At 42.3% G+C, this 26,726-nt stretch overlaps 1 protein-coding gene across 1 annotated transcript; it reads right to left on the bottom strand.

Moving 5' to 3' along the window:
• Nucleotides 1-19,803: 19,803 nt before the first annotated feature.
• On the bottom strand, nt 19,804-22,149 carry LOC132887420 (ciliary microtubule associated protein 1B-like). Its single transcript, XM_060922895.1, has 6 exons — nt 22,038-22,149; nt 20,993-21,196; nt 20,781-20,882; nt 20,576-20,697; nt 20,340-20,480; nt 19,804-19,896 (listed from the first exon to the last, which is right to left on the bottom strand). The coding sequence occupies exons 1-6, from the start codon at nt 22,147-22,149 to the stop codon at nt 19,804-19,806; spliced, it is 774 nt and encodes a 257-aa protein (XP_060778878.1).
• Nucleotides 22,150-26,726: the final 4,577 nt, after the last annotated feature.

Raw genomic sequence — 26,726 nt, 5'->3', positions numbered from 1 at the left:
AATACTCTAATCCTTTAAAATGAAGTGCAAACCAGAAAAAAGTTCTATCATATAATTCTCTTAAGCTTTCTTCTGATGTTATCATGGTAGCAGGAGGTCTTGCATATTAAGCAGGCAACATTCAACATTACTTATCACTTCCCTTTCAACTGTTGTGTGTACTAACTAGGTTTTATCTGGACAGGATGTTGTGTAATGTAATACATATACCATATGGTCAATTTGAAGATCAAGATGGTGATTTTGAATTAAAGAACAGGTATGTACAATGGGCATTACATATTGGAAATTTTTTTAAAATCAAAAACTATAAGTTCATCTCGACCTAAAAAATTTGGGCAGACGCTCCCGCGCGGCACATGCCAGCAGTCCCCCCCGTCCCCCTATGAAATGAGCAATAAGTAGGAGAGTTATACACAGTATCATACCTAAAATTTTAGCAGAAATATAGATATGATACTATGATTCTCCCCAACATGCTACATTAGAGAAGCTAACCCCATTTATAAAAGATACACACATATATATGACATGTATTTGAGATATACAGAGATAGAGAGATTATATATGTACACACACACACACACACACACCGTGGCATTGATTCGTGTGATATACATTATAAATATAATGAATCATTGAACAGGCAAAATAATTTTCAACCTACCTTTGTGTTTTTTGGTGTATATGTGAAGTTCGATAATCCTTGCCCCTCTACTAGCGTAGTTTATCATGTCAGAACACAATGAGCAAAGTACTTTTCCTGGGACATCTATTTTCCGTATGTGATCTCCGAGCTTCGTTGTGACAGTCTGCTTGTCGATCTCGACATTCAGTGTTCTGAACGGCGATTGCAAGCCATGTGTGGAGAGCATGCGTACTTGTGTTTATACACTGCATGCGATGGGATTTCCCGAAAATTCTACCGCAAATAAGTCGAACATTGTCGCAAAAGTGAATGTTAATTACATGTCAAAAGACTCGAGTATGTTAACCCAGAGCCCACCAAGAGTGACCACAGATCGTTAACCATACCCCCCCCATATCTATATTATCCATATTTATATACCGTATATTGTTTTTCTTAAATTTTTAAATCTATATTATCTATATTTATAAATATTTATATATATTGTTTTTTCTTTTCTTTTTTGTATGTGTGTGTGTGTAATCTTAATCTGTTTTTTACAAGTAAGGTGAGAGAGAAACGGCATTTCGATTCTCCAGTATGTCCTGGATATATAGTGAATTGACAGTAAAGAATCTTTGAATCTTTGAATCTAATTAGGCAGCTTGTTCACTTGCACAGACACATCTTTGAGGTGGATCTTAATCTGCCCCATTTTGGTTTTTCCTGCAGCTGGCCCTTCACATCCTCAATCCACTCAGTCTTGTTGTTGTGTAAGACACTCTGCCCCCAAATTTCACTCCAGAATTTCCATGCCTCTTCAGCAACTGGAACTTCATTTGTGCCAGTATCTCCCTCAAAATTCTGAAAAAAATGCTGCATATTATTCTTGAACAACCGATTCTGCTGGTATTGGTCACAGCATTTAGTGTACGTATCTTTGTACTTTCTCTGCCTTGGATATTATTTTCTGCTTTAACTGCTCAATTAGTGTTCTAAACCCATTTGTTCATATCTGACATTTCCATTCAAGGGCATTCTGCTCTCTCTTCTTACCTGTCACGGCAGATCAGACCCAACGAGCAATTATCAAAGTACAGATGGGGATCAAGCTGAGAACCTCTACGTGGTGATCTCTAGTAACGACCTCGGTCAGCTAATCTCAGCAACTCAATTTCCAGAAGGAAGCAATTTTGATAGTTACATTGATGATGACAAGCACCAACACCTGTATCCTCCAGCTGAATGTCAAAGGACTTACAAGAACTAAGGCCCTGTCCACACGGCAACAGATTCAGGTGAATCCGATACAATTGTTTATCGTTTCGGCCTGGCGTCCACACGGCACCGGCGTTTTGGGTGCCCCAAAATGCAATCTTTTGAGAACGGGTTCCAGAGTGGAAAGATCTAGCAACGTTGCCGTTGCGAAGTCGTCTGGATGAGTAGAACAGATTTGTTTACGATGACATCACAACCACATGACTGTGAGTGCTTCACGCCGGGTAGAAGTGTAGCGAACTCGATGCGAGTTGTCAACAAATCCTATAACTTGGTTCATGAAACGCGCTTACAAAATATTTTCACTGTGAATATTTATTGTGTAATGGTGCAAAGTGAGAGAGAGAGAGGGAGAGAGAATAGCCCTTAGGGCAGAGTCAATCCCGCCAGCAAAAATAGGGAAAAAAAGGAGCGATCTCACCTCTTCAGATGTTGGTTTAAGTCCTACAATACATTCCTCATAAAGGGCGTAGAAGAACAAATTAATCCATCAACGTGTAGCATTCAATTTATTCCGGACCATTAAAGACGCCGCCTTCCGCGTAGAATCATACGTCATCCTCGCCGCCATATTGGATGGGGCAAAGCAGAGAATAAAGATGCCTCATTCATGTGCTGCGTTTAACTGTACCAACAGGTTTACCGTCCAAACGAGATCACATGGGATTACCTTTCACAGGTGAGACTGGAAAAATACTTTTCATTGTATTTGGTCATTATAACGTAATTTTACGAACAGATTTTTCTGACTTTGTGGCTAATATGAAGTCTCGCGCATAATAGTTTATGCGCATGCGTCCTTACTTCTTCTATTGTTCTGGTGTCTCCGAAGGGACCGTCTTACAGCGCCCCTAGAGGTGTTACATGTGTATTGCATTGTTTTCAGCAAGCGTTGCGTTGCCATATGGACCTGATATTTTACTGATCGTTGCCCATTTGGACGCGATATTTTTTTAAATAACATCTCGTTACCGTTGTCGTGTGGATGTAGCCTAAAAGAGACCTTATCAGCCATCTAGCAGACGAAAACAACGCCAGTGTGATTATCCTGTAAGAGACCCATGCTGACAGCAAAGACAAACTCACAATTGAAGGCTACAGCACTATAGCCTATATACTCAATAAGTACTATGGTATCGCTACCTATGTGCGTGAAGGTATCCATGTGAAATCCATCCAAAAATCCCCAAAGGACAGCCAAATCCAGTGGACCTGTGCCACTATTGAGAATGTATCCATAATGAACATATACAAGCCGCCGCCAAATGCAGCCAACATCCAAAGCTTACCTCCTGTAAGCACTACCACCATTGCCTGTGGGGACTTCAACAGCAGAAACCTCTTATGGGGCTATCCGAACACTAACAAGAATGGCGAGATAGTTGCCAGTGGGCTGAAATATCTGACCTACATCTGCTTTATGATGCTAAAGACAACAAATCATTCTTCTCAGGAAGTCAGCACAATCCTGACTTGTGCTTTGTCTCTAACTTAATCGCGTAATCCTGCGAATGGTATGTACTGGACAAGTTCCCATGATCTGGACACTGTTCCATTGTCATTGGCACCAAAGTTGGAATGAAGATCAACAGTCTTGGTGAAAAGAGGTGGAATTTTCGTAAGGCTAACTGGAGTAAATTTTCCGGCCTTACCGACTTGTTATCCTGCGACCTCCTGGATCCATCAGAGCCAGCCACAGACACCTACAAGGCCTTTACATTCCTGTTCTCCTCTGCTGCTAAGGCATCTATTCCCCGAGGCAGACGTGACACATATATCCCCTGCTGGGACAAAGAGTGCGAGGCAGCCTTCCAAGACTATAATGCAGCAATTATAGTGCAGGCATTACAGATAAGAAGCCTACCAAGGGTGACCAGCTAATGCATATTCTTGGAAAAATAATGCAGCAATTATAATGCAGGCATTATAGATGAGAAGCCTACCAAGGGTGACCAGCTAATGCATATTCTTGGAAAAAAGATATAGGCATGGTGGGAGGAAACTGTCACCTCAATTGACTTCACCCATTCAAGCCGAAAGGCATGGGCTACAATCCACCACCTTTCAGGGCACAGTAGCAAACCCAAGCCATGCCTTGTTACCACCAATTCTATTGCATCGGTTCTCGTGGATAATGGTAAATAGAAAAACAAGAGCAAAGAATCCAAGCTGCACACTCATGAAGTCAACAGGAAGATCAAAGAGACCACCACCCACCAACCCGCCTCAACGAATCTCTCCGGACCAGTTACCCTAAAACAGCTAATAGACACCGTTTTATGCCTGAAAAAGGGCAAAGCCCCTGGCATCGACTTGGTTCATGCAGAATTTTTCTGCTATCTGGGAACCTCTGCACTTGAATGGCTACACCAGTTCCTCTCCAATTGCTTGGCCACCCTATCCATCCCTGATGTATGGCGGCAAGGCCAAGTGGTTGCCATTTTCAAACCCAAGAAACCAGCAGATGATCCCAAGAGCTACAGGCTAATCTAGTTGCTCTGTATTACATACAAGCTGATGGAGAGAATAATCCTGGCACACATCACAGATATAGTTTAAATACACCTTCCACAAGAGCAGGCTGGCTTCCGTGAAGGTAGATCTCCAACGGACCAAATAGTCCATCTTGTCAACAACACTGAAGCTGCCTTCCAGAGAAAAGAAAAGGTTGGAATAGTCTACATCGATCTAACAGCTGCATACAACACCGTATGGCACCGCAGACTTTACCTGAAGCTCCTTCAACTGATACCCGATGTGAAGCTTGTTCATCATGCTCATGCTTCAAAATCGTTCCTTCTATGTGGTTAATTCGAGTGGCGAACGAAGTAGGAAACGGCACCTCCGAAAGGGTCTGCCACAAGGCTCAGTCCTTGCCCCATTCTCTTTAATGTCTACATAGCAGGCTATCCTGTCACAACGTCAACCAAGTACCTGTATGCAGATGACAGTGCAATCGGCTATGCAGCTGAAACCTATGAGGAGATCCAGTCCATCCTAGAAACAGACATCTCTACTCTCTGCAACTACTTCAGCCTCTGGCACCTGAAATGAAGTAAGTCTAAAACAGTTTGCTCAATTTACCAACTAGCTAATTGACTTGCAAAAAAGGAGCTGGAGATAAACATGCAGGACAAGAAGCTGAGATTCGACCCACAGTCCGTATACCTCGGTGTGACCCTGGACCGCAGCCTTACGTTCGGCCCTCACCTCAAGAACATGGCTAATAAAACCTCCAAACGCATTAACGTCATCAAGAAGCTCAGTGGACTACAGTGGAGAGCCAATTTCACCACTTTACGAACATCAGTCCTCACCCTTGTGTATTCTGCTGTTGAATATGCCGCAGCTGTCTGGTCTCACAGCGTCCACACCAAGGCTGTTGATGTGGCTCTCAATAAAGCGATGCGCCTTATCTCTGGGACCTTGAAACCTACACTGACTGAGATGCTCCCCGTAGTCTCAGGAATTCCTCCTGCAAGCATTCGGTGAGACTATCAAGTCCTCAAGCTAGCAGAGAAGGCATCCGAGGAGAATAGCCTCTGACATCTCAGTGTAATTCCCGAGGAAATTACAGGAACGATAATGAAAGTACAGATAAGAACTAAGGCATACCGGCTGAGTAGGATTGCGAAGAGAACAGGCAGGAAGCAGGTGCAGCAGCACAGCTTGAAATATCCTGGCCAATTCCAAGGGCGGCAGAGTGGAGACAGTGTAACAGTCACAATAATCCCAGAGGAAATCCGAGAACAGCTGACAAAAACAATGCTGGTAAAACAGAGTCCTGAGTCAAAGTCCCAGTCAAAAAAATCACAAAACACAGCAGGCAAAAACTCATAATCCAACATGTAATCCAAGTCAGGAAACCAGAGAAGGTCAGCAGAGGAAAAAAACAAACATGAACCTGAGCTTGACTAAACAAAGCAGTGAGTATTTATCCAAGTCATGTAATTCTCCTCGTAGTGCTTATATAGAGTGGCTAACAGCAAATGCATAGGAGGTGTGCTAGTGCAGCACGGGGAGAATGGGGAAAACACGGAATGGAGCGCAAAGGTGCAGGTCAGGATTTGGAAGTTTGGGGCTGGATTGTGACAGTATCCCCCCCCCCATTTTCAAATGCCTCTGGGCATTCCAGACAGAGCTCCCGGGTTCTTGCAGTGGAAATCCCTGATGAGCGCAGGGTCAAGGATGAAACACACTGGCACCCAACACCTCTCCTCCAGGCTGTAACCCTCCCAGTTGACCAGATACTGTACCCCCAACCTTGTCGACGGACCTTTAGTAGTTTCCTGACTGTGTAGCCCTCACCTCCATCAATGATCCTGGGAGGGGAAGGAGCCTTGGAAGGGGGGAAGAAGGGGCTAGAGACCAGGGGTCTCAGTTGGGAGACACGAAAGGATGAGTGAAGGTGCTGCATAAATTTGGGCAATGACAATCTCCCAGTCGTGAGGTTAATGACCTTAGAAATAGGAAAGGAACCAACAAAGCTTGGAGCCAGCTTATGAAAGGGAACCTTGAGAGGGAGATTGGCCGTGGACAACATGACCCTTTGTCCCAGGCAGTAAACAGGAGCCAGCCTGCGATGTTGATCTGCTATCCTCTTGTATCTGTGATTGGAGTGTAACAGGTGAAGTCTGGCACCCGCCCAAACTCTGTGACAGCGTTGGATAAAGGCTTGGGCCAGAGGGACAGATGTCTCTTCCTCCTGTTCAGGGAAAAGAGGGGGCTCATAGCTGAGGCAGCACTGGAAAGGAACTCTAACTTCTGATTGGTACACTCTGTCTGTCCATTAGTCTGGGGGTGGTAACCTGAGGAGAGGCTGGGAGTAGCACCAGTGAGCTTGCAGAATTCCTTCAAGAAGTGAGCAGAGAACTCAAGGCCTCTGTCAGACAAAACGACCACAGGCAGACTGTGAATCCGGAACACATGGTTGATAAATGGTTCTGCCATCTCCTTAGCTGAAGGCAGATTGAGGAGGGGAACAAAGTGAGCAGCCTTGGAGAAGCGATCGACAATTGTCATGATGCAGGTGTTATCCTTGGAGCTGGGGAGGCCGATGATGAAATCCACCACAATGTGAGACCAAGGACAGCAAGGTACAGCCAAGGGTCTTAATGGTCTGGCAGCAGGTTGGTTGCTTATCTTGTTTCTGGAGCAGATGTCACAGGCCGCCACAAATGTCCTAACATCCTGCCACATGGTAGGCCACCAGAAGTGTTGCCTGAGGACAGTGAGGGTCCGGCTGCCCCAGGATGACAGACTAGGAGGGAGCTGTGCCCCCACTGAAGCACCTGCAAGCACACACAAGAAGGCACATACAGACAGTTGGGTGGGCCATTACCTGGTCCCAGATCACTGGGCAGGGCATTTTGGACAGCAGTTTTTATGTTGAGCCAGGCAGGGGCCATGAGACAATGGGCAGGGAGGATGGGCTTGGCAGTGTCTTGCTGAGAGTCCAGAGAAAACTGCCTGGAAAGAGCATCTGGCTTGACATTCTTGAGCTTGAGCCTGGTCTAAAAGAGAGCACAAAGTTAAAGCGAGAGAATAACAATGATCATGTGGTTTGGCAGACTTGAGGTACTCCAGATTCTTATGATTTGCCCATATGATGAATGGAATCCCAGTCCCCTCTAACCAATGCATTTACTTTTCCAGGGTCAGCTTGATAGCTAGCAGTTCTCAATCCCCAATGCCATAGTTGTGTTCCACTAGAGTCATGCAATGAGAAAAGAATACGTTATCCTTGGCTGACCTCTTGGACAGGACAGCCCCAATGCCTGTGTCTGAGGCATCTACTTTGAGGATGAACTGAATGATGGGGTCAGAGATGATGAGTACTGGTGCCATGGAGAATCTGCTCTTAATAGAAGAGAAGGCACTTTTGGCATGGGTGGTCCATGAGAAGGGGCACTTGGAAGATGTGAGTTTGGTCAGGGGAGCAGTGATGATGCTATAGTTCCAGATAAACCTTTGATAAAAGTGGGCAAACCACAATAAGCACTGCAATTCCTTATGGGAAGAGGGAACAGGCCACTCAGAGACTGCCTTGACCTTGTTGGGGTCCATCTGGACCACCCCAGAGGAAATCACAAAGTCCAGGAAGGACATGGTGCACTTGTGGAATTCACACTTCTCTGCTTTGGTGAAGAGTTGCTTCTCTAGAAGTCACTGCAGGACCTGTCTGACGTGGAACTGATGGACCTCCAATGTGGAGGCAAAGATGAGAATATCATCCAGATAAGCAAAGGTGAACTGGTTAATAAAGTCTCAGAAGACATCATTGATCAGGGCTTGGAAGACAGAGGCAGCATTAGCAAGCCCAAAGGGAAGAACCAGGTAGTTGTAGTAGCCAGTCGGAGTGTTGAATGCCATCTTCCACTCGTCTCCTCTTATTCACACCAAGTGGTAGGCATTGCAGAGGTCCAACTTAGTAAAACCTGAGCCCCCTGAAGTAACTTGAAGGCAGTGGACATGAGTGATAGGGGATAGTGGTTCTTAACAGTAATAGCATTAATTCCATGATAGTGAATGCAGAGCCTGTGGGACTTGTCTTTCTTCTCCACAAAAAAGAACTGTGCCCCTGCCAGGAAGGATGATGGATGGATGATGCCAGCTGCTAGAGACTCTGTTAGGCTTTGTGACTATCTTGGCCTCTAGAGGCGGCTATTGTATCTTTGTCATGTCATGTTTGTTTTGACAGCTAGGTGGTTTGTGTGTGTTTTGACAGCCATGTGCTTCTTTGTTTTTGATGTCATGTGCCTTGTGCCCCACCTATTCTTAATTGCCAATTTTGCCCTGGTCATGTGTTCAATTACTTTGGGTATTTATACTACCCCATTTTGTGTTTCTAGTCACTGAGTCTTTGTGCTGTTTGATGGTGAGTCACCTTTTGTACTGCGTACCTTTGCCTGTTTACTTTTATGTTTGGAATACTGCTCTTTTGGGACATTTGGACTATTTTTTTTGTTTACTGGGAACTTTGCCATTTTTTGTATCTTCTGAGTGTTTGGATTTTTGCTTTCTCTTCCTTGGTTTTGGATTTTTGGACTCTTGAAACTTTTGGATGTTTTTCTTGTATCTCCTGTGTGCTGTTCGATGAAATTTTACCTTTGTGGATTTTGCCTAATCACAAGCTGTGGATTTTCCTGGACTTCTGAGCTTTGACAAATAAACTTTACTGAACTTTAGCTTTGACCTCACTCCTCTGCACTTGAGTCATTCCTCTGTGGGTGTTTGCTGGGTTACTACACCAGCCTAGTGGGTGTTTGCTGGGTTACTACACCAGTGACCCGGGTTCAATTCCCAGCCCAACCTAACACTCTGAGCTGTATTTGTCCATGGCCTCCTTATCCAGGGGAGAAAGAGAACAGATATGAAACCTGGGAGGTGTGGTTCAAGGTAACAGCTCTATGGAGCAATTGTAGGGCCGATGGGGAGGAAGAGAGGTGGCGTGAGCCTTACTGAATACCAAATGAAGGTCCAGATGTTTGGGGGACACACTGGAAAGATCCATTGTCTCATCAGGACTGGTGACAAGAGGGGCCAGAGGAGTCTGAGCAGAAGATAGACAGGAAGCCAGGCAGCGAGTACTCTTAGAGAGGATGGTCCCATTGCTCCAGTTAATGTGGGGGTTGTGGAGGTGTAACCAGGGAAGGCCAAGTACAACAAGCTCAAGGGAGTCTTTCATGGCATAGAACGAAATCAATTTGATGTGATTACCTGAAACCTTCAAAGTAACTGGGTCAGTGACATGGGAAATGGAACTGAGTTCAGCCTCATTCAGAGCTCTATTCACAAGGGGACAATCTAGCTGATGCAAGGGAATGCCCAGTTCCTCAGCCCAGGAAGTCATGATAAAGCTCTGGTCTGCACCAAAATCAATGAGGGCTTGAACATATTGGATCTTATTCTGAAATGAAATCTCAACAATCAACATAGACCTAGCAGTAGGAGAAGTATGTGTAAAGATGCTCACCCATAACCCGCATTTACTGGTTGGCAGACCCTTTTACCGGGCAGCGGGAGATGAAATGTCCAAATTGTCCACAGTAAAAACAGGAACTAGTTTCTTGACAGCGTCTTCTTTCCTCTGGGATTACCCGGAACCTGCCTAATTGCATGGGCTCTGATTCATCAGGGATGACCTCCTCCGATGGAGAGGTGACAGTCCTGGGTTCAACCCTTCAGCGCCACCTCCAATCATTTCTCTGATTGTGCAGCAATAGGCAAGCATCCACCTGACTGGCCAGATCTACCAAGCCATCCAGGCTGTCAGGAAGGTCATGAGGTGCAATCTCATCCAAAATGGCATGATTTAGCCTATGAAAGAAGGTATCATATAAGGCGCTCGCGTTCCAGTCGACTGCTGCAGCAAGAGTCCGGAATTCGATGGCATAATCATGAACTTAATGAGCACCTTGCTTCAGCCCATTCAGCTGTCTCACCACCTCCCTGCCTTTGCGGGAATGGTCAAAAACTTTCTGCATTTCCTCAGTGAACTCCCCGAAACTCGAACAGCAAGTAAGAGCAGCTGGTTGACTGGTTGGCGCTGATGCTGGTCGGCCCACGATTGAAGCCTGGAGGCTTTCCATCTGTGATAAGAGTCTTTGTAGGGTGTTGGTGATGAAGGACATGCTCTGGCAAACAGCTATGATCTCGTGCAGAAGAGATTCGAGAACAGAGTCCTGCTTTGCCAATGCAGATTTGAGAGCATTGTAGTCTGCTGGGTCCATAGTGTGGCAGATAAATTCTGTTACGGCCTGGAGGACACGGGTGCAGATTGGACCCAATGGACAACTATCAAAGTACAGATAAAAACTGATCTTTCAAGATTCCATCTGAACTTTACGTTTCTGAGAGAAGCCTATATTGCCCTGCGTAAAATCAAGATCAGGAAGGCACCTAGCCCAGATAATATCCCTAACATAATCTTGAAAGAGTTCACCTTTGAGTTGACTCCTACCATAAGCAACATCTATAATGCTTCTCTAAGAGATGGTTTTGTCCCTCCTCTCCTTAAAAACACAACAGTGTGTCCTCTTCCCAAGCAGAAGCCTCCCAAGAGCATTGAAAATGATATCAGACATTTATCATTGACTTGTCAAGTCACTAAGATTATGGAAGGTTTTACTCTCGAAAGAACTCTCCACCATATTTTGAATAAACTTGAGAGTAATCAGTTTGCAGTTGCAGGCAAATCAACACATCATGCAATAGTCTTTTTTACACCTTGCCCTAGAAGCGCTAGATAAAGAGGACTGTAGTATAAGGCTCTTCACAGATTTTCCAAAGGGTTTTGATCTGATAGATCATCATATTATTTTACGTAACCTATCAGATTTCAATTTCCACCCAAGTTTACTGAGGTGGATTGCAGCCTTTCTTCAAGGTAGATCTCAGTTTGTGTGCATCGGCAGTGAGGTGTCAAACACGAGCTTTGTTTGGAGGCATCCCCCAAGGGACCAAATTAGGACCCATATTGGTTTCAGTAATGGTAAATTACTTAGTTTCATTCTGGCAGGCACATGCGAAGTTCATGGATGATCCTACTGTGTTAGAAATCGTACCTAGGAACTCACCATCAGTTTTGAACCTTGTTGTAGATGATATCCAGTCTTTTGTTGTTTCAAAAAACATGTGCCTAAATGCTATTAAAATAATTATTAAGTAGGTCCATGGTAATCAACTTCCCTTGTTATAATAGCTGCATTGGCGCCCAATCTGTTTGGATGGCATGTCTGTTGAGTGTCTTAAGTCTTTCAAGTTACTCGGAATAATTATCTCCTATGACTTGACCTGAGGCACCCATCTCGACTATATAATAAAGAAAATCAACTGTAGGCTATACGTTTTGAGATCCTTAAGGAAGTGTGGTGTCCCCTTGGCTGACATGGTTATGGTGTACTGTTCGCTTGTTAGATCTGTGCTAGAGTAGGCAGCAGTTGTTTTTGCAAGTATGCCATCTTATTTATTGGAGTCAACTGAGCTCATATAAAAGTGTGTGCTATCCATTATGCTTCTGGGCATAAAGCATAATGACACACTTGTGCAGTGCAATCTTACTACTTTAGAGGCACACAAATCTTCAGCTTGTAAAAAAATTCATATCCAATATCAAAAAGGGAAACCCACTCCATCAGGTCATTGCAAGTAGAAATGTTTCTTTTGATCATGGGTATAAATTAAGGTCAGGAAGTTCAAGTTATAAAATGGCATGTAAAACTAAATTTTTCTGATTTTGTGCCAGTTAAGTATTCGGAATTTTTGTGCTAACTATTTTGTAATTGTTATTGTATACTGCGCATCAACCTGTATTTCAGTATTTAACTGCAAGAGGTTTGAATAAACTCTATCTATCTATCTATCTATCTATCTATCTATCTATCTATCTATCTATCTATCTATCTATCTATTCCATCACGGCTCCACTTCCTTTCCACCCCTCTTTCTTTTGACATCCAAATGCTCTTCTACTAACAACGCTGCAGCGCAGATAAGGTCCCTAGTCTCAGGGTTGGTACATATTGGAGAATGCTGTTCACCTGTTTGGCGATGTTTCTGATCCTGTTCCTATCCACATGGTGTAAATTCATGGAAGTGCATTCTCCACTTTTCATTAGATCCAGTAGTCTAATCACTAGAGCATGTCTTCCTTCATCTAGCTCCTGGTTTTTGTAGAGACCTGTTTCCTTGAAACCTGTTCTCATCCTGTTGGTAGGAACCGGTGGCACTTTCCTCACCAGTTTCCACTTCTACACCATTTCCCATATCACCTTCCACCATATCTTCTCTGCCAACTGATAGTTCATAGCAACTTTCATTGCTATCCAAACCTTCCTGATTGCAGGTCACCTCTCTCTTGATCTCCTGATATGTCTATCTCAGTCAGCCACGCCTTGTTCCAAATAGCTCAAACTTGGTTCATCAACGCATTTTCAGACATAGAAAACATGTCTTTCTCCAACAACACACCCAATGCCCTACTCCTACTCCACCTTCCAACATAGCTCTCTCGTGATATTCAATCAATAACTCATACTCCAATTTAGACCACTTTCGTCGCTTTGGTTGCATACTTGATGTATTTTGGCCAGTCACAGGATGATGACCGGTGGGAGCCTGACCATCTGGATTTACTCCAACCCCCAACTTGCTGGGTGTGAGACCAAGCCCTTGTTGAGCAACAGTACTGTTCATGCCATTACTTGGTTCATAATTGTTTAACACCATTCATGAATGAGATTGGTTTTATAAAGGCCTTTTCCTTAGCCTGGTGTGTTTATCATGAATTGACATCTGGACAAGGCAAAACACCAGCACAAGGAGGCTGAAAGGCAATGCTCAGAGAGTACCCTCCTGTTCTCTTCAAGGGAAAGTTATACCATGCCAGACCCCAACCTAATATTTCAAAGACTCACGGTTCGAGGATACCCAGCCATGGGGTGTCCTGGCCCGCCATCATGGAATGGGGAAAGATTGGACTACTCTTTGTCTAGCCCTATGTCTACTTTTGGGTGGCCCTACCAGGAGCGACAGCTGATTTTTTTTTTTTTTTTTTTTAATGATCTGAGGACCACTGAGACACACAAGGCCCTCCACCACAACAAAGTGGTAGTCCGTGGAGAGTATTTTTGTTATTATTATTACCTTTACCATCCTTTCATCATTTAGAAAAGCCAGGCAGACTTTTCAAGGTGCGAACACTAAGATGTCACCTGAGCCACACAGCTGAGCAAACAACACAGAGTGCTACGCTGAGACTAAAATGTGCATACAACCACAACACACATACACAGCTGTAATTAACTATTTACTTAGTTATATAAAATTATTAGTTTTATAATAGTTAGTAGGCAGCACGGTGGTGTAGTAGTTAGCGCAGTCGCCTCACAGCAAGAAGGTCCGGGTTCGAGCCCCGTGGCCGACGAGGGCCTTTCTGTGCGGAGTTTGCATGTTCTCCCCGTGTCTGTGTGGGTTTCCTCCGGGTGCTCCGGTTTCCCCCACAGTCCAAAGACATGCAGGTTAGGTTAACTGGTGACTCTAAATTGACCGTTGGTGTGAATGGTTGTCTGTGTCTATGTGTCAGCCCTGTGATAACCTGGCGACTTGTCCAGGGTGTACCCCGTCTTTCACCCGTAGTCAGCTGGGATAGGCTCCAGCTTGCCTGCGACCCTGTAGAACAGGATAAAGCGGCAAGAGATAATGAGATGAGATAATAAGATAATAGTTAATAATTTCATGTCATGCAGATCACCTTCTGCAGCATTTTTAGGGGATTTGGATGAGGCATACTTGTTAGTTTACTGATATTGTCTGCACTCAGGACAGGATCCTGTTAACACATGCAACAATATATTTGTAAACCTTTACAGTGACTAGGTGAAACAATGTTTTAACATGTTTTATACTACACAATTCATATCACAATTCACAAATTCATCTTATTCACAGGGACTTGTATTACAACTGCTCTAGATAAATGTATAGCTAATAATAATGGAAAAAGCATGACATTTAACAAGGAAAACTGTATAATCACTGATATGGTAAACTTTTCTTTAAAATGATGTTTAACATTTATGGAAGGAGTCTCAAGTGTCAATGCATAATGATTAGTAAGCTTTCTTTTTTGCCATGGGAGTCTCCAGGACTCTGTTCTAAAAGATATGCTGGTGAAAGAGATGCTGGTGAGCGAACGACTGAGCTGCTTATATAATGCAAGTCAGTGTTTCTCAACCATGGGGCCGTGGTGCATTAATGGACCACAAAGTGCCATCTAGTGGGCCACAATTTTTTTTTTCCAAATTGAAGCTAATTTTTAGTAGGTTACCGTACAATTGTTGGGTTGCATCTGATATCACATCCACCTCATTAGATATGCAAGACATGATGTGGTGGTCAGTTAAGCTCACCATTCATAGTGTGTTACTATCACTGTGGTGTTTTGCATTAAAGTGCTCTATGCTTGCATTGGTTTGAGCTATTCAAATCGAACAAATGGTGAAACTGATAAGTTTCTTCTGGGTTCCCCATGAAGTGATTAAAAAAGGGTGAAAGAACAAAGGATCTTACCAAAAGATGATGAGAAATGTGGCTCTTGAACCTTTCACTGCAATTGAAGGGAGCTAAGTCGAAGAATGCTCGAGTTTGCAGTGATCACTTTTGAAAGGTTTGTAGATTCCTCTGATTTATTTAATTTGGTTTCACAAATGACTTTTCTCACCATTTTCCAGTATTTTGTGATGTTTTGAAGTTCAGGAGACACTTAAGTCCTCAGATGTGTTTTTGTTTATTGTTAGTTTACAATATGGCGACCATGAACAAACGTGTATATAATACACATAATACCCAGGTATTTAAAGGGATTTCTGTGGATCTTTGTGAATGATTTACCTGGAAGAAAAGAGCAGGGAGAATTAAGAATTGAGTGGCTGTGGTTTGTTTACGCCCAATACTAAAACTTGTAGCATCCCAGCAACCATCGCGAAGACGCGCACAAAAAGCCCCCAAATTCCTGCTCACCCAGGCATAAACGATACAGGACTTATCTTGTAGTGTCTTGATCCCCAGATCTTTAATGCAACCACATATAAAAAAAAATTGTATGCCTCCATGCTCTTCCAGGCATTCATCTGTTTGTCCATGCAGAACAATGTGTGCAGCACCAGGTAGTTTGAGATGGTGGGGAACTCAACAGAAGGATAATTTTCAAAATCACAGGAAAAACCCTTCTTTATAACATGTAAGGCTCTATCCCATTGAGTGGTTTCTATATCCACTTCTTTTGAGTGTACTTCTTGGTTTTAATAACTTGCTTGTTTGCTATACACAAACATGGCAATAAGTTCTTGTGTTAATCAACCAGACTCCACATTTGGATCATTAATCCCTTTTGACTGAGAATGCCCTGCATGCATGGTTTTATGTTGACTTCTGGCACATCCATACAGTTTTAAATACAATACCTACAATTAAAAACAGTTTGTTTTTATCACATTTATTTAATTCCTGGGCTCCCATCTGTAACAGAGAGTGATGTTGCATTCCATTAATACACTTTACAATAGATTATTAGATTCTAAAAGAATAGATCAGCCAAAATAATTGTGGATCTTTTTTAATGGGCCCCGACTCGTTACAAGTATGAATAGGTAGGCCTGAAAGTAGAAAAGGTTGGGAACCTCTGAACTAAGTGATAACAAGAACGAACTTGTCTCACAATTTTAAATTTAACTATAAACTGTTAAAAAGAACAATGTATCATTCATTAATAAATTGTAAATAAATTGTAATAATTGGCAAATTGGTGTGGTATAAGAAGAGTGAAACACTTTGGGATGTACTGTTGCATTGAACCATATCACACCACCCTATCATGGACTGATTTTCCTATAACAGCATAAAACCTTGTAATGTTTTATTCCTTACTTCAACATTAGTGGTAATACAGAGCAGGAACTATTTGTATCCCTAATGAAATTTATCACTTGTCCAATTGACTCCTGGCTTTTCTAACCAGATCCACATCAGAGCACTTAGAACTTTTGGGTTGGTCTCCATGGCCAGTGTGGTCCATCTATAAGCACTGATGTTCAGTTCCTTCTGTGGGAATGTGAAGAGTGTAGACACTATAGGAAAAGCCTCTACACATGTTCAATACATATTATACGTCCTCATTCAGAAATACTGTGATAACTAAAACCATCATACAAAATGCCATAAAATGGCCTAGAAATGTACAAAATATTAGGTATCGATTTATTGTAGCAATACAGAATACAGCAACTCAAGTCCAAAAAGTTTACACATCAAATATATTTATGTAACATTTTTGCATGCTTGTATCTAATGAGTTTATTGGAAGCACTATCCAGCATTGCTTTTTTGGGAAAGACTTGCCAGTCACGAAGTCTCATCTCATCTCATTATCTCTAGCCGCTTTAATATTGTGGCTCTTTGCAGGATTTTGCTGCCTATTGGTTCCTTTTGTGCCACTGCTTTCGCAACAGCTCTTGATGCTTTTTCCATACTTGCTATTTTTATGGAGCTTAATACATAAATTTAAAAAAGAAAAACAAAACAATGCATCAACTATCATTGTATAACAGCAAATTAAAAAAAAAACACATTTATGATCTTGTTAGAAAATAGAACATGAACAATTCCACTCATCTTTACCTTTTGTGTAGAACTATATGATTGTTAGAGAATGGAAATGTAATCTTCAACTCACTGCGATATTGGAGCTGAATTTTGGGAATCCCTGAGATGCTTTCATCATGTACTTTGCCATCTTGGTAGCACTGGGCTTACCCAGGTGATGATTTGATGATGAAATGTGTGTCTGTCTGTCTGTTGCACAGTTTGACTCATTTATCCAGACAGAGAAGGCAGGGTTTGTTGATTTCCTCCTTTCTTAAATGACTCATATTCCATTACAGACTTTACCACCATTCTCAAACAGTGTGGAACTGTGTATAAATTTCAAATCCTGGAAATAAATAAATAAACAAATAATGAGAGAGAGAGAGAGAGAGAGAGAGAGAGAGAAACCTCAGGTATATCAGGAATTGAAAAGTTTAGACAATGTAAGAAAATCTGTGAAACTGAAAAAGCACTGATTTAGGATTAAATCATAAGCCCATGTGCGATTCATGCTGAAATGTTACTGTAAGCATGTGTTTGTCAATCATCCTAATGTTTAGTTTCACCAAAGCATTTTAAAGGGCTGATGACACGAACATGACTCTATGCAATTTCTTAAATAAACTATACAACATGGCAAACATGTTAGATTTCTGTTATAATTACGTGAAAAGAAGCTGTTGTTATGCGAATATCCAACTTTTAATTGCACAGCACAAGAAAACTGGGTCCGTGGCTCGCGGCCATGCTGTGGCGTCAGCGGAAGAACACGCTGCGGTTCACTGGCTGTTCTACTCAATGGAAATGGCGCATGAAAACGCCGGTGAACTCTCTAGTGCTATCTCTTCCTCTGAACAAAAGAACAACCAAATACTGGTACTTTAAGCAGTGAGCATGATGGCATGATTTTATCTGATTTTAAATAAATGAGATTGATAATAATGTGAATGTTCACAACTAGTACATACAAACTCTGCAGCTTCTGATTCAGCAGCTGCGTCATACTCCGCAAAAACATCAGCAAGAACCTACAATATAAATGGAAATGCAATACACTAAGCTCAATGACTTTTGGAAAGTATAATTTCTAAATTTTTTCTACATATTCTTGAAGTCAGTCATCGGGGTACTTGCTACCGTTCCCTAACAACGCATGGCAAAGGGTAAAGTGTAGTGTTGCTACGAGTACTTGCTAAAGCCTCCGGTGGAAGATCCTCGATGTGCTGATAAGACATACAGTTCTATATAACACACAAGTGTCACGATAATCACAAAACAGATGCAAATTGTTAAAATACCTAATTTTTAAGCAATCATGTATTGATCTCTTCCGAATAGAATCTATGATAGCCTACCCTCTTTACCCTTTGCCTCTTGTTGCTAGGCGGCAGTTACATGAAAGCCGCAAGCTTTCACAAGCAAATACATGACTGATATCACGCCGACTTTATGATTACATCTATGATTATCATGAATGTGTACTCTATGATGTGTACTCTGAGCGCTCTGGAGCGAGTCACTTCCAAGATGGCCACGCAGACCGCAGTGTTACTATTTTTAGCATCATGTCGGAGCACTCTATAGCTCTACGTACCTTTATCTTATGTCGTTTCTCAACACATGTTTTGACAGGACTGTCTTTGGAGGAGTCGCCTTGTCCCAGGCGACTGCTGGATCCGGCATAGCTACTAGTAGACCCCCTCCGGAATACTGTAGGCACTGCTGATGGTAGTAACACACGTTTGTGCTGAACTGCACACCCAAGAGATTCTTTTAAGCTGGGAAGGGTGTCAAAGCAATCCAAATCGAAGTGTTCAGAGCACAGGACGGATGTTGGTGAGGGCTCCCACTTGTCACGAGTGCGCCTGACTTGCTTCACCCACTTCGCATGCAGCTCGGGATCTCTGGGAAACTTGAATAAACTTACCCTATCCTTGTGGGTTTTGGAGCAAAAGCCGGCAACACAACGCAAAGGCATAATAACGTGTGTGTGTATATATATATATATATAAACTGGTAAGTGAGGAGGAAGATTCTTTCGCTGACGTCATATAGCTCCTCCTCCTCATTCGTCTCCTGGGTGCTGCAGCCCCGTCAAATTTGCCCAAATAGCCGCGTTTTTTTATCATAACTTGTAAAATAGGCGCCTTCGTGAATTAATATATGGATCATCGGGAATTACTTTTTATGTTATAAAACATCGCCAAAGATGTCAAACGTGTCATCAGCCCTTTAAAGTTAAGCAATGCTTTTTGGAAAGTTATATTTTAATTTGTTCTCACCTTGCTCAGAGAAATTTTGCTGAGGTTTTATTCACTGTAACTCCGCTTATCCAAAAGCTTTTCCCTCTTCCTTTCTAGAAATCCGAAAGGGACGGACTCACAAGATTCTTCCCCATCCACCAGGACAGGCAAATACTGCTGCAGTAGCAAAACATTCCTCACAGCCTGTTGGAGAATCAAAATGGCTACTTTTTTCTCTAGTTCCTGCTGAACTTCTGGAGGACAGGCTGTTCCCTGAGCGAGGGCTGTCAGCAAGCTGCAGAGAAAATGCAAGCTCTTTGGTCTGTGTGTGCAAAGGAATGGACCTCTTCACCAGCATGGCCTGGTGCTGAAGATACTGACTCACACTGAATGCGGCACCATGCCGCATGTTCAGAATTGGATACTGTGCCATCTGGGAGCCCAGGAGCCTCACAAAGTCAAACACCAAAAGACATTAATCTTTTTTAAGAGATAAGAGTGAGGTGATGGTTAATCATCCACGTCCCTAATCGGCGGGGCAAGATACTCTGAGTGATGGACACCAAAAGTAAAGCTGGGAGCTTTGGATCGTGTGAAGATCACCTACAAAACACACACACACACACACACACACACACACACACACACACACACACACACAGCGTTTAAGGATGTCATGTGTGGGGGTGGATATGTATTTATATATTAGTGAGGACCAAACAGCTTCTCCAGTAGAGGAATATTGGAGAAATTCCAATATTCCTCATTATTATTATTATTATTATTATTATTATTATTATTATTAAGTCAATATATTTTTTTATTTAACAAAATGAATATTAAAGATGGTAAAGAACTGGAAAATTAATGTTGCAATTTTCTGCCATTAAAAAAAATTCTCTTTATTGATTTTTTTTTCAAAAATTATGGGGGAAAATTGAATCGTTAACACAGAATCGAGAATCACTCCATGCCCATAAGCTCTATGAATAATTATATCAATAGAAAGTCTTCAGAAAACATAGTAAAATAAATCAGTGACGTACCCGCTCTGGATAGTGAGCTCCAGGCCCTGGCTTTTTGGTTTTATCACCAGGTAAGCTGTTGCGACCGAGAATGCTGTACTGTGGGGGTTTTGATCTGTAAACATTTGTTTCTACAACTTTGTAAGTCCCAGGACCTGGAGTCTAAGAAAAGCAGAGGAATTTATTATCATAAGAAATAAGTATGAAAATGTCGACCTCTTGCATTTCCTTTATGTGTTTTTCCAAGTGATTCTTACTTTCTTCAAGTCTTCATAGAAGGTGCCTATTTTGCTGCGGCCACTGAGGGAGATGTTTGGGGCAGATCTTTTACTCACTGATACTGGCCCCACCACTGGGGGAAGCATGTACGCAGCAGGCCCTGAGTGGAGGAAAAACAGAATCAGTGCATCCTTGGTGATAATAAACTACACCTGCTGTGTGATTCTGAAGTGCAGTGTATACCTGGTGTTGGGTCTTTGCAGAACAAATTGGTCCTTGCAGACAGTGAGTATGCAGGGGAAGAATGAAAGGTTTTCAACACTGCTTTCTCGGGGCGATAACTCCCTGCAAAAATTAAAACAAAATTGTCTCTTGGATATTTATTTTGAAACTTTTCTTTAAACTACACTATATTGCTTGTAAGTGGTTATATGTGTGTATGCATGTGTTCCCACCTGGTCCTGGGGTCTGGAAGGGCTGAAGGTCTTTGGGTCGACTGTATAGCGAATATGCAGGGTTGCCATGACATCCATTTCTAGTGATATTCGAGGGTATGAGGTAGGCAGGTCCAGGTGTGCAGCTTTCTCTGAATTGCAGATGCCGTATTCCAAAGCTATATGCAGGAGCTTTCCATTTCCGTGGGTCATGCTCATTTACACCTGATCAACAAAAAGCACACACAGAAATAACCTGCAATCAACTCAGAATAAAAAGGTACTTCAACTGTATCATCCCTTATCCCTGGGGTAGTACAATCAAGCATACACCTTTTGTACCGGTACCTTTAGTATGTATTACTACTACGACTACTACTACTACTACTACTAATAATAATAATAATAATAAACATCATCATAATTTTTATGCTAAAAGCTGCCATGGTTGGGATCTTTAACCTTTTGCTTAGTTATATCTTGCGTCAACCAAACGAGCAAATGTACTGGATTATGTTTTATTTTATACTATAATTACATTTACAAGTATTTGACTTCCAAAATTTACAGTATATTACTGGAAACATACAGTAAAGTATTGTAAAGAAGAACAGGAATTATCTGTAAAGGTATTATACTGTTATTTTACAGTTATTTATTTTAAATTTAAAGTAATTTATATGTAAATCTACTACCAGTAAATTCCTGTATGTTTACAGTAAATGTTTTACAGTGATTACAGTCCAACTATGTACCTTATATCTTTTTTAAAGGGACACTATATCCATATGTTCAGGTGAAATATATGAAGGAGAGTCAAATGAAAATCTTATAGGTGTTATAAAAATGTATTGAGTGCAATGGTCCAGAAGTGCATTTCTATTTTTGCAACAAAAAGGTTAATGTACTGTTTGTCTAATTTATGCCACTTTTAAGGTTTTCATTTGACTCACACTTGTATCTGTCAAAGGTAAAAGCTGTATGCTTCTTTCTGAGAGTGTACAAGCTGCCAGGGAGTCCAGTAGCCAGGGGCATTTGTTTTGGGTTTGATTGCTCAGTTGTTTACCTGTAGCCACTGGGAGGGCATACTTGGGCCCGGGGCCTTTGTACATCGCAGCAATTGGACCTCTTGGCCTGTGAGGCCTCCAGGAACCAACCCACACATCACGACTGCTCATAACTCGCTCTGCAGAAGACCAACAAATCAGACACGACATTCCAAAATAAGGATTCTCCTCAATTAACACTTTTATCAGAATAAGAATATTTCACTCATCCTGCGCTCAGAACAAATGTGAAGGTGAATTCCTATCCTATCCTAACAGGGCTCGACATTAAAGGTCGCTCGACTATCCGGGACAAGTAATTGTTTGGTCCGGACAAGTCAAATCCGCATCTGCTTGTCAGACGGGACAAACGGAATTATTTCTAACACTCCCAGAAGTTCCAGGAGTCTCCCGCATATTGATAGCAGCTCCCTGATGCCCGCAAATTAGATATAATATCCTAGAATCTAGAGCAAGTGCACGCGCGAGAGAAAGAAAGAGAGAGAGCGCGAAAGAGATCACATCCTGATTGCTCTGCCTTGCTAAGTAGATCAATCAGTGTTCTGTGTGGGCAGACTTTACATCTTCTCTCACAGACCCAGAGTCCATCAGTTCAGTGTATACAAGAGCATCATGACAAAGTGCCCCCCAGAAAGCAAAATACAAAACCGATGCCACCTCAGACTAAATGAAAGTGTCCCCTTGCCTAATAGGGGTAAAAATAATGATGGTGTTGCACACTGTACTGTTTGTAACAGTGAATTTAGCATTGCTCATGGCAGAGTAAACGATTGTAAAAGAAATGTTGAGGTGTGTAACAGTGTCATTTGTTCATGTGCATATTATTTATACTCTTTGGTTAGTTGCTAAGGCTCCATGACAAGGCCAAACTCCTTGAAGACTTGCTTAAAGTTGCAATAGAATATAAAAAATGAGTTAAATAATAGTAATAATCAGTTTACATAAATAGTGTAAGTAGTCGACATATTTTATTGTCACATTTTCTACATATAGGCCAAGCTAATTTGGTTTATAGATGAGAGAAAATTACTGAACAAAGTATTACATATAGCCACCCCAGACAATATAGTAATGATACTTCAAGCTCTTATAGATTTTAGGGACCACGTCTTTTAGGGATTGTTGAAAATCATCATTTTTATAGTAATTATTCCAGAGTTACATCAATAAAGTTCCAATAAAACTAGTACAAACCCCTCAGTGATCCAAAATTCTGAGGAAGCCGGTACAGCAGATGCGTGTTTAAAAATAACCATGTTTTAATATCTGAATATAGATTATTAGACTTTGAATTCATCAAAATCAGAGAAATGACGATCAAATACCTCAATAAAATAAATATCTGTGGTGAATCTTCATTTCATTTGAACATTCATTGTATTTTTCTTTTATATGGTTCACATTAACTGACACAAAAGTCGCAAAATATTTTGGAGGAATTTTACAACACTGCCAAACTTTTGTTTTCATTCACAACATAATTCTGTCCCCCTTATCATCTCATCTCATTATCTCTAGACGCTTTATCCTGTTCTACAGGGTCGCAGGCAAGCTGGAGCCTATCCCAGCTGATTACGGGCGAAAGGCGGGGTACACCCTGGACAAGTCACCAGGTCATCACAGGGCTGACACATAGGCACAGACAACCATTCACACTCACATTCACACCTACGGTCAATTTAGAGTCACCAGTTAACCTAACCTGCATGTCTTTGGACTGTGGGGGAAACCAGAGCACCCGGAGGAAACCCACGCGGACACGGGGAGAACATGCACAGAAAGGCCCTCGCCGGCCCCGGGGCTCGAACCCAGGACCTTCTTGCTGTGAGGCAACAGCGCTAACCACTACACCACTGTGCCGCCCCCCCCTTATCATGTCCAACTTATTTTCTTTCAGTTTCATTTATTTAAATTAACTTATAGAGCAGCAGCTACAATTATCGACAGTCCATAATTATTGACATCTTTTCAGATTTACCAATAAAAAACAATTTTACAAAGGTGAGTTTCAGTTACAACAGTTATTATTGGTTAATTAATCAACCGGAGGTGTAGTGGTTAGCGCTGTCGCCTCACAGCAAGAAGGTCCTGGGTTCGAGCCCCGGGGCCGGCAAGGGCCTTTCTGTGCGGAGTTTGCATGTTCTCCCCGTGTCCGCGTGGGTTTCCTCCGGGTGCTCCGGTTTCCCCCACAGTCCAAAGACATGCAGGTTAGGTTAACTGGTGACTCTAAATTGACCGTAGGTGTGAATGTGAGTGTGAATGGTTGTCTGTGTCTATGTGTCAGCCCTGTGATGACCTGGCGACTTGTCCAGGGTGTACCCCGCCTTTCGCCCGTAGTCAGTTGGGATAGGCTCCAGCTTGCCTGCGACCCTGTAGAAGGATAAAGCGGCTAGAGATAATGAGATGAGATGAGATAATCAACCGGAAGACCCCCTCGCCTTTTGATCTTGTTGTCTGATGACACAGCTCGTTACCTGAGATTGAATTTTTTTAGCGCAATCAACAATTTGAGGAAAACCCGGATGTTATCATCACAGGTATGCACGGTGGAATCATGGACATGTTTTTACTTATCAAATTCACCGATATTTCATGATCTCCTTGTCGAAACCTACTTTGTTTCTGACTCTTTCACTTGACAGTCGCCATTTTGTATCTAAACGCGCGTTTGAGAAGTCACATGAGGTGTCGATAATAGTGATCACTTTCACCGGTGTCCACCATTATCGACACCCTGTGGAATTAAGTGGCATTTACAACTGTTATGGATCGATCTTTGTGTAACATTGTTGAAGTAGATGAAGTACTTAAAAAATAAAAATAAAAGTGCTGTGATTTATAATTTTTTTTTTCTGATTCATAACAGAATGGAGCTTATAGAGTATTTGGAATCCTATTTAAATAAATAGAATTAGACCAGAATTAATTTCCTAGCACATAAAAAATTACATGCTTGAAATATTCAGATTTTTCTATTCCATTCAGAAAATACACTTTTGCAGTTTGTTATAAATATCTACCACATAGTACATTATCAGTAGATATTTTATATTTTGGTTCAAGGAATGACATGCGACCTTTGACCTGGATTTTTATGTGGTTTTCATATGTCAGCTGCCTGTTGAGATTTATTGGTAAACTACAAAACTAGAAATTAATACAAACAACAATGAATCTCATCTCATTATCTCTAGCTGCTTTATCCTGTTCTACAGGGTCGCAGGCAAGCTGGAGCCTATCCCAGCTGACTACGGGCGAAAGGCGGGGTACACCCTGGACAAGTCGCCAGGTCATCACAGGGCTGACACATAGACACAGACAACCATTCACACTGACATTCACACCTACGGTCAATTTAGAGTCACCAGTTAACCTAACCTGCATGTCTTTGGACTGTGGGGGAAACCGGAGCACCCGGAGGAAACCCACGTGGACAGGGGAGAACATGCAAACTCCGCACAGAAAGGCCCTCACCGGCCACGGGGCTCGAACCCGGACCTTCTTGCTGTGAGGTGACAGCGCTAACCACTACACCACCGTGCCGCCCACAACAATGAATGATTAACAAAATGCGATCTATGAAAATACTTAGAAAGTGGGTAAAAAGTGGAACAAAAAGATTTTCTGACACAGGTTAAACATTATGTTCATTTGTTTACAAACATTAGAATTACTTCTTCATTTATGTAAGCACCGACATCCATATATTTATATAAAAGATATTAATATATCTAAATATAAGTCTATCCATCCATCCATCATCTGTAGCTGCTTATCCTGTACAGGGTCGCAGGCAAGCTGGAGCCTATCCCAGCTGACTATGGGTGAGGCGGGGTACACCCTGGACAAATCACCAGGTCATCACAGGGCTGACACATAGACACAGACAACTATTCACACTGACATTCACACCTACGGTCACTGTCGCCTCACAGCAAGAAGGTCCTGGGTTCGAGTCCAGTGGTCGACAAGGGCCTTTCTGTGCGGAGTTTGCATGCTCTCCCCGTGTCTGCATGGGTTTCCTCCGGTTTCCCCCACAGTCCAAAGACATGCAGGTTAGGTTAACTGGTGACTCTAAATTGACCGTAGGTGTGAATGTGAATGATTGTTTGTCTCTGTGTCAGCCCTGCGATAACCAGGGTGTACCCCGCCTCCCGCCCATAGTCAGCTGGGATGGGCTCCAGCTTGCCTGCGACCCTGTACAGGATAAGCGGCTACAGATAATGGATGGATGCATGTCTTTGAACTGTGGGGGAAACCGGAGCACCCGGAGGAAACCCATGCAGAGAACATGCGAACTCCACACAGAAAGGCCCTCGTCAGCCACGGGGCTTGAGCCCAGGACCTTCTTGCTGTGAGGCGACAGTGCTAACCACTACACCACCGTGCCGCCCAATATAAGTCCATGTAAAACAAGATTTAAATAAAAACTATGTTTTGCTATCTTAATACCACATACTGATTTTTTCTTTTTTTTTATAAATTTGGATGTCAATAATTGTGGAACGATGTCGATAACTGGACAAAGGTGCCAATAATTGTGGAACGGTGTCACAGTAATCAGGAATTGACTCATTTTTTTTTTTCCAGTGAAAGTTTGCGTCATTATTTATACATAATTTACGTACTGAAAGTCTTTTCTACTTTTGGAATGACCAAAAGATTCTCGATAATTGTAGACGCCGCTC

Source organism: Neoarius graeffei, chromosome 6 (assembly GCF_027579695.1).
Source record: "Neoarius graeffei isolate fNeoGra1 chromosome 6, fNeoGra1.pri, whole genome shotgun sequence".
Lineage (NCBI taxonomy): Eukaryota > Metazoa > Chordata > Actinopteri > Siluriformes > Ariidae > Neoarius > Neoarius graeffei.
This window is presented reverse-complemented; position numbering and strand designations above follow the sequence as displayed.

Coding starts and splice junctions, on each gene's coding strand:
- LOC132887420 (XM_060922895.1), bottom strand. CDS start 22,149: ATGAGCAGTCGTGATGTGTGGGTTGGTTCCTGGAGGCCTCACAGGCCA. Junction 21,197..22,037: donor TGCCCTCCCAGTGGCTACAG/GTAAACAACTGA, acceptor TTTGTTGATCAG/GTGTAAATGAGCATGACCCA. Junction 19,897..20,339: donor GAGCTCACTATCCAGAGCGG/GTACGTCACTGA, acceptor TGTGTTTTGTAG/GTGATCTTCACACGATCCAA.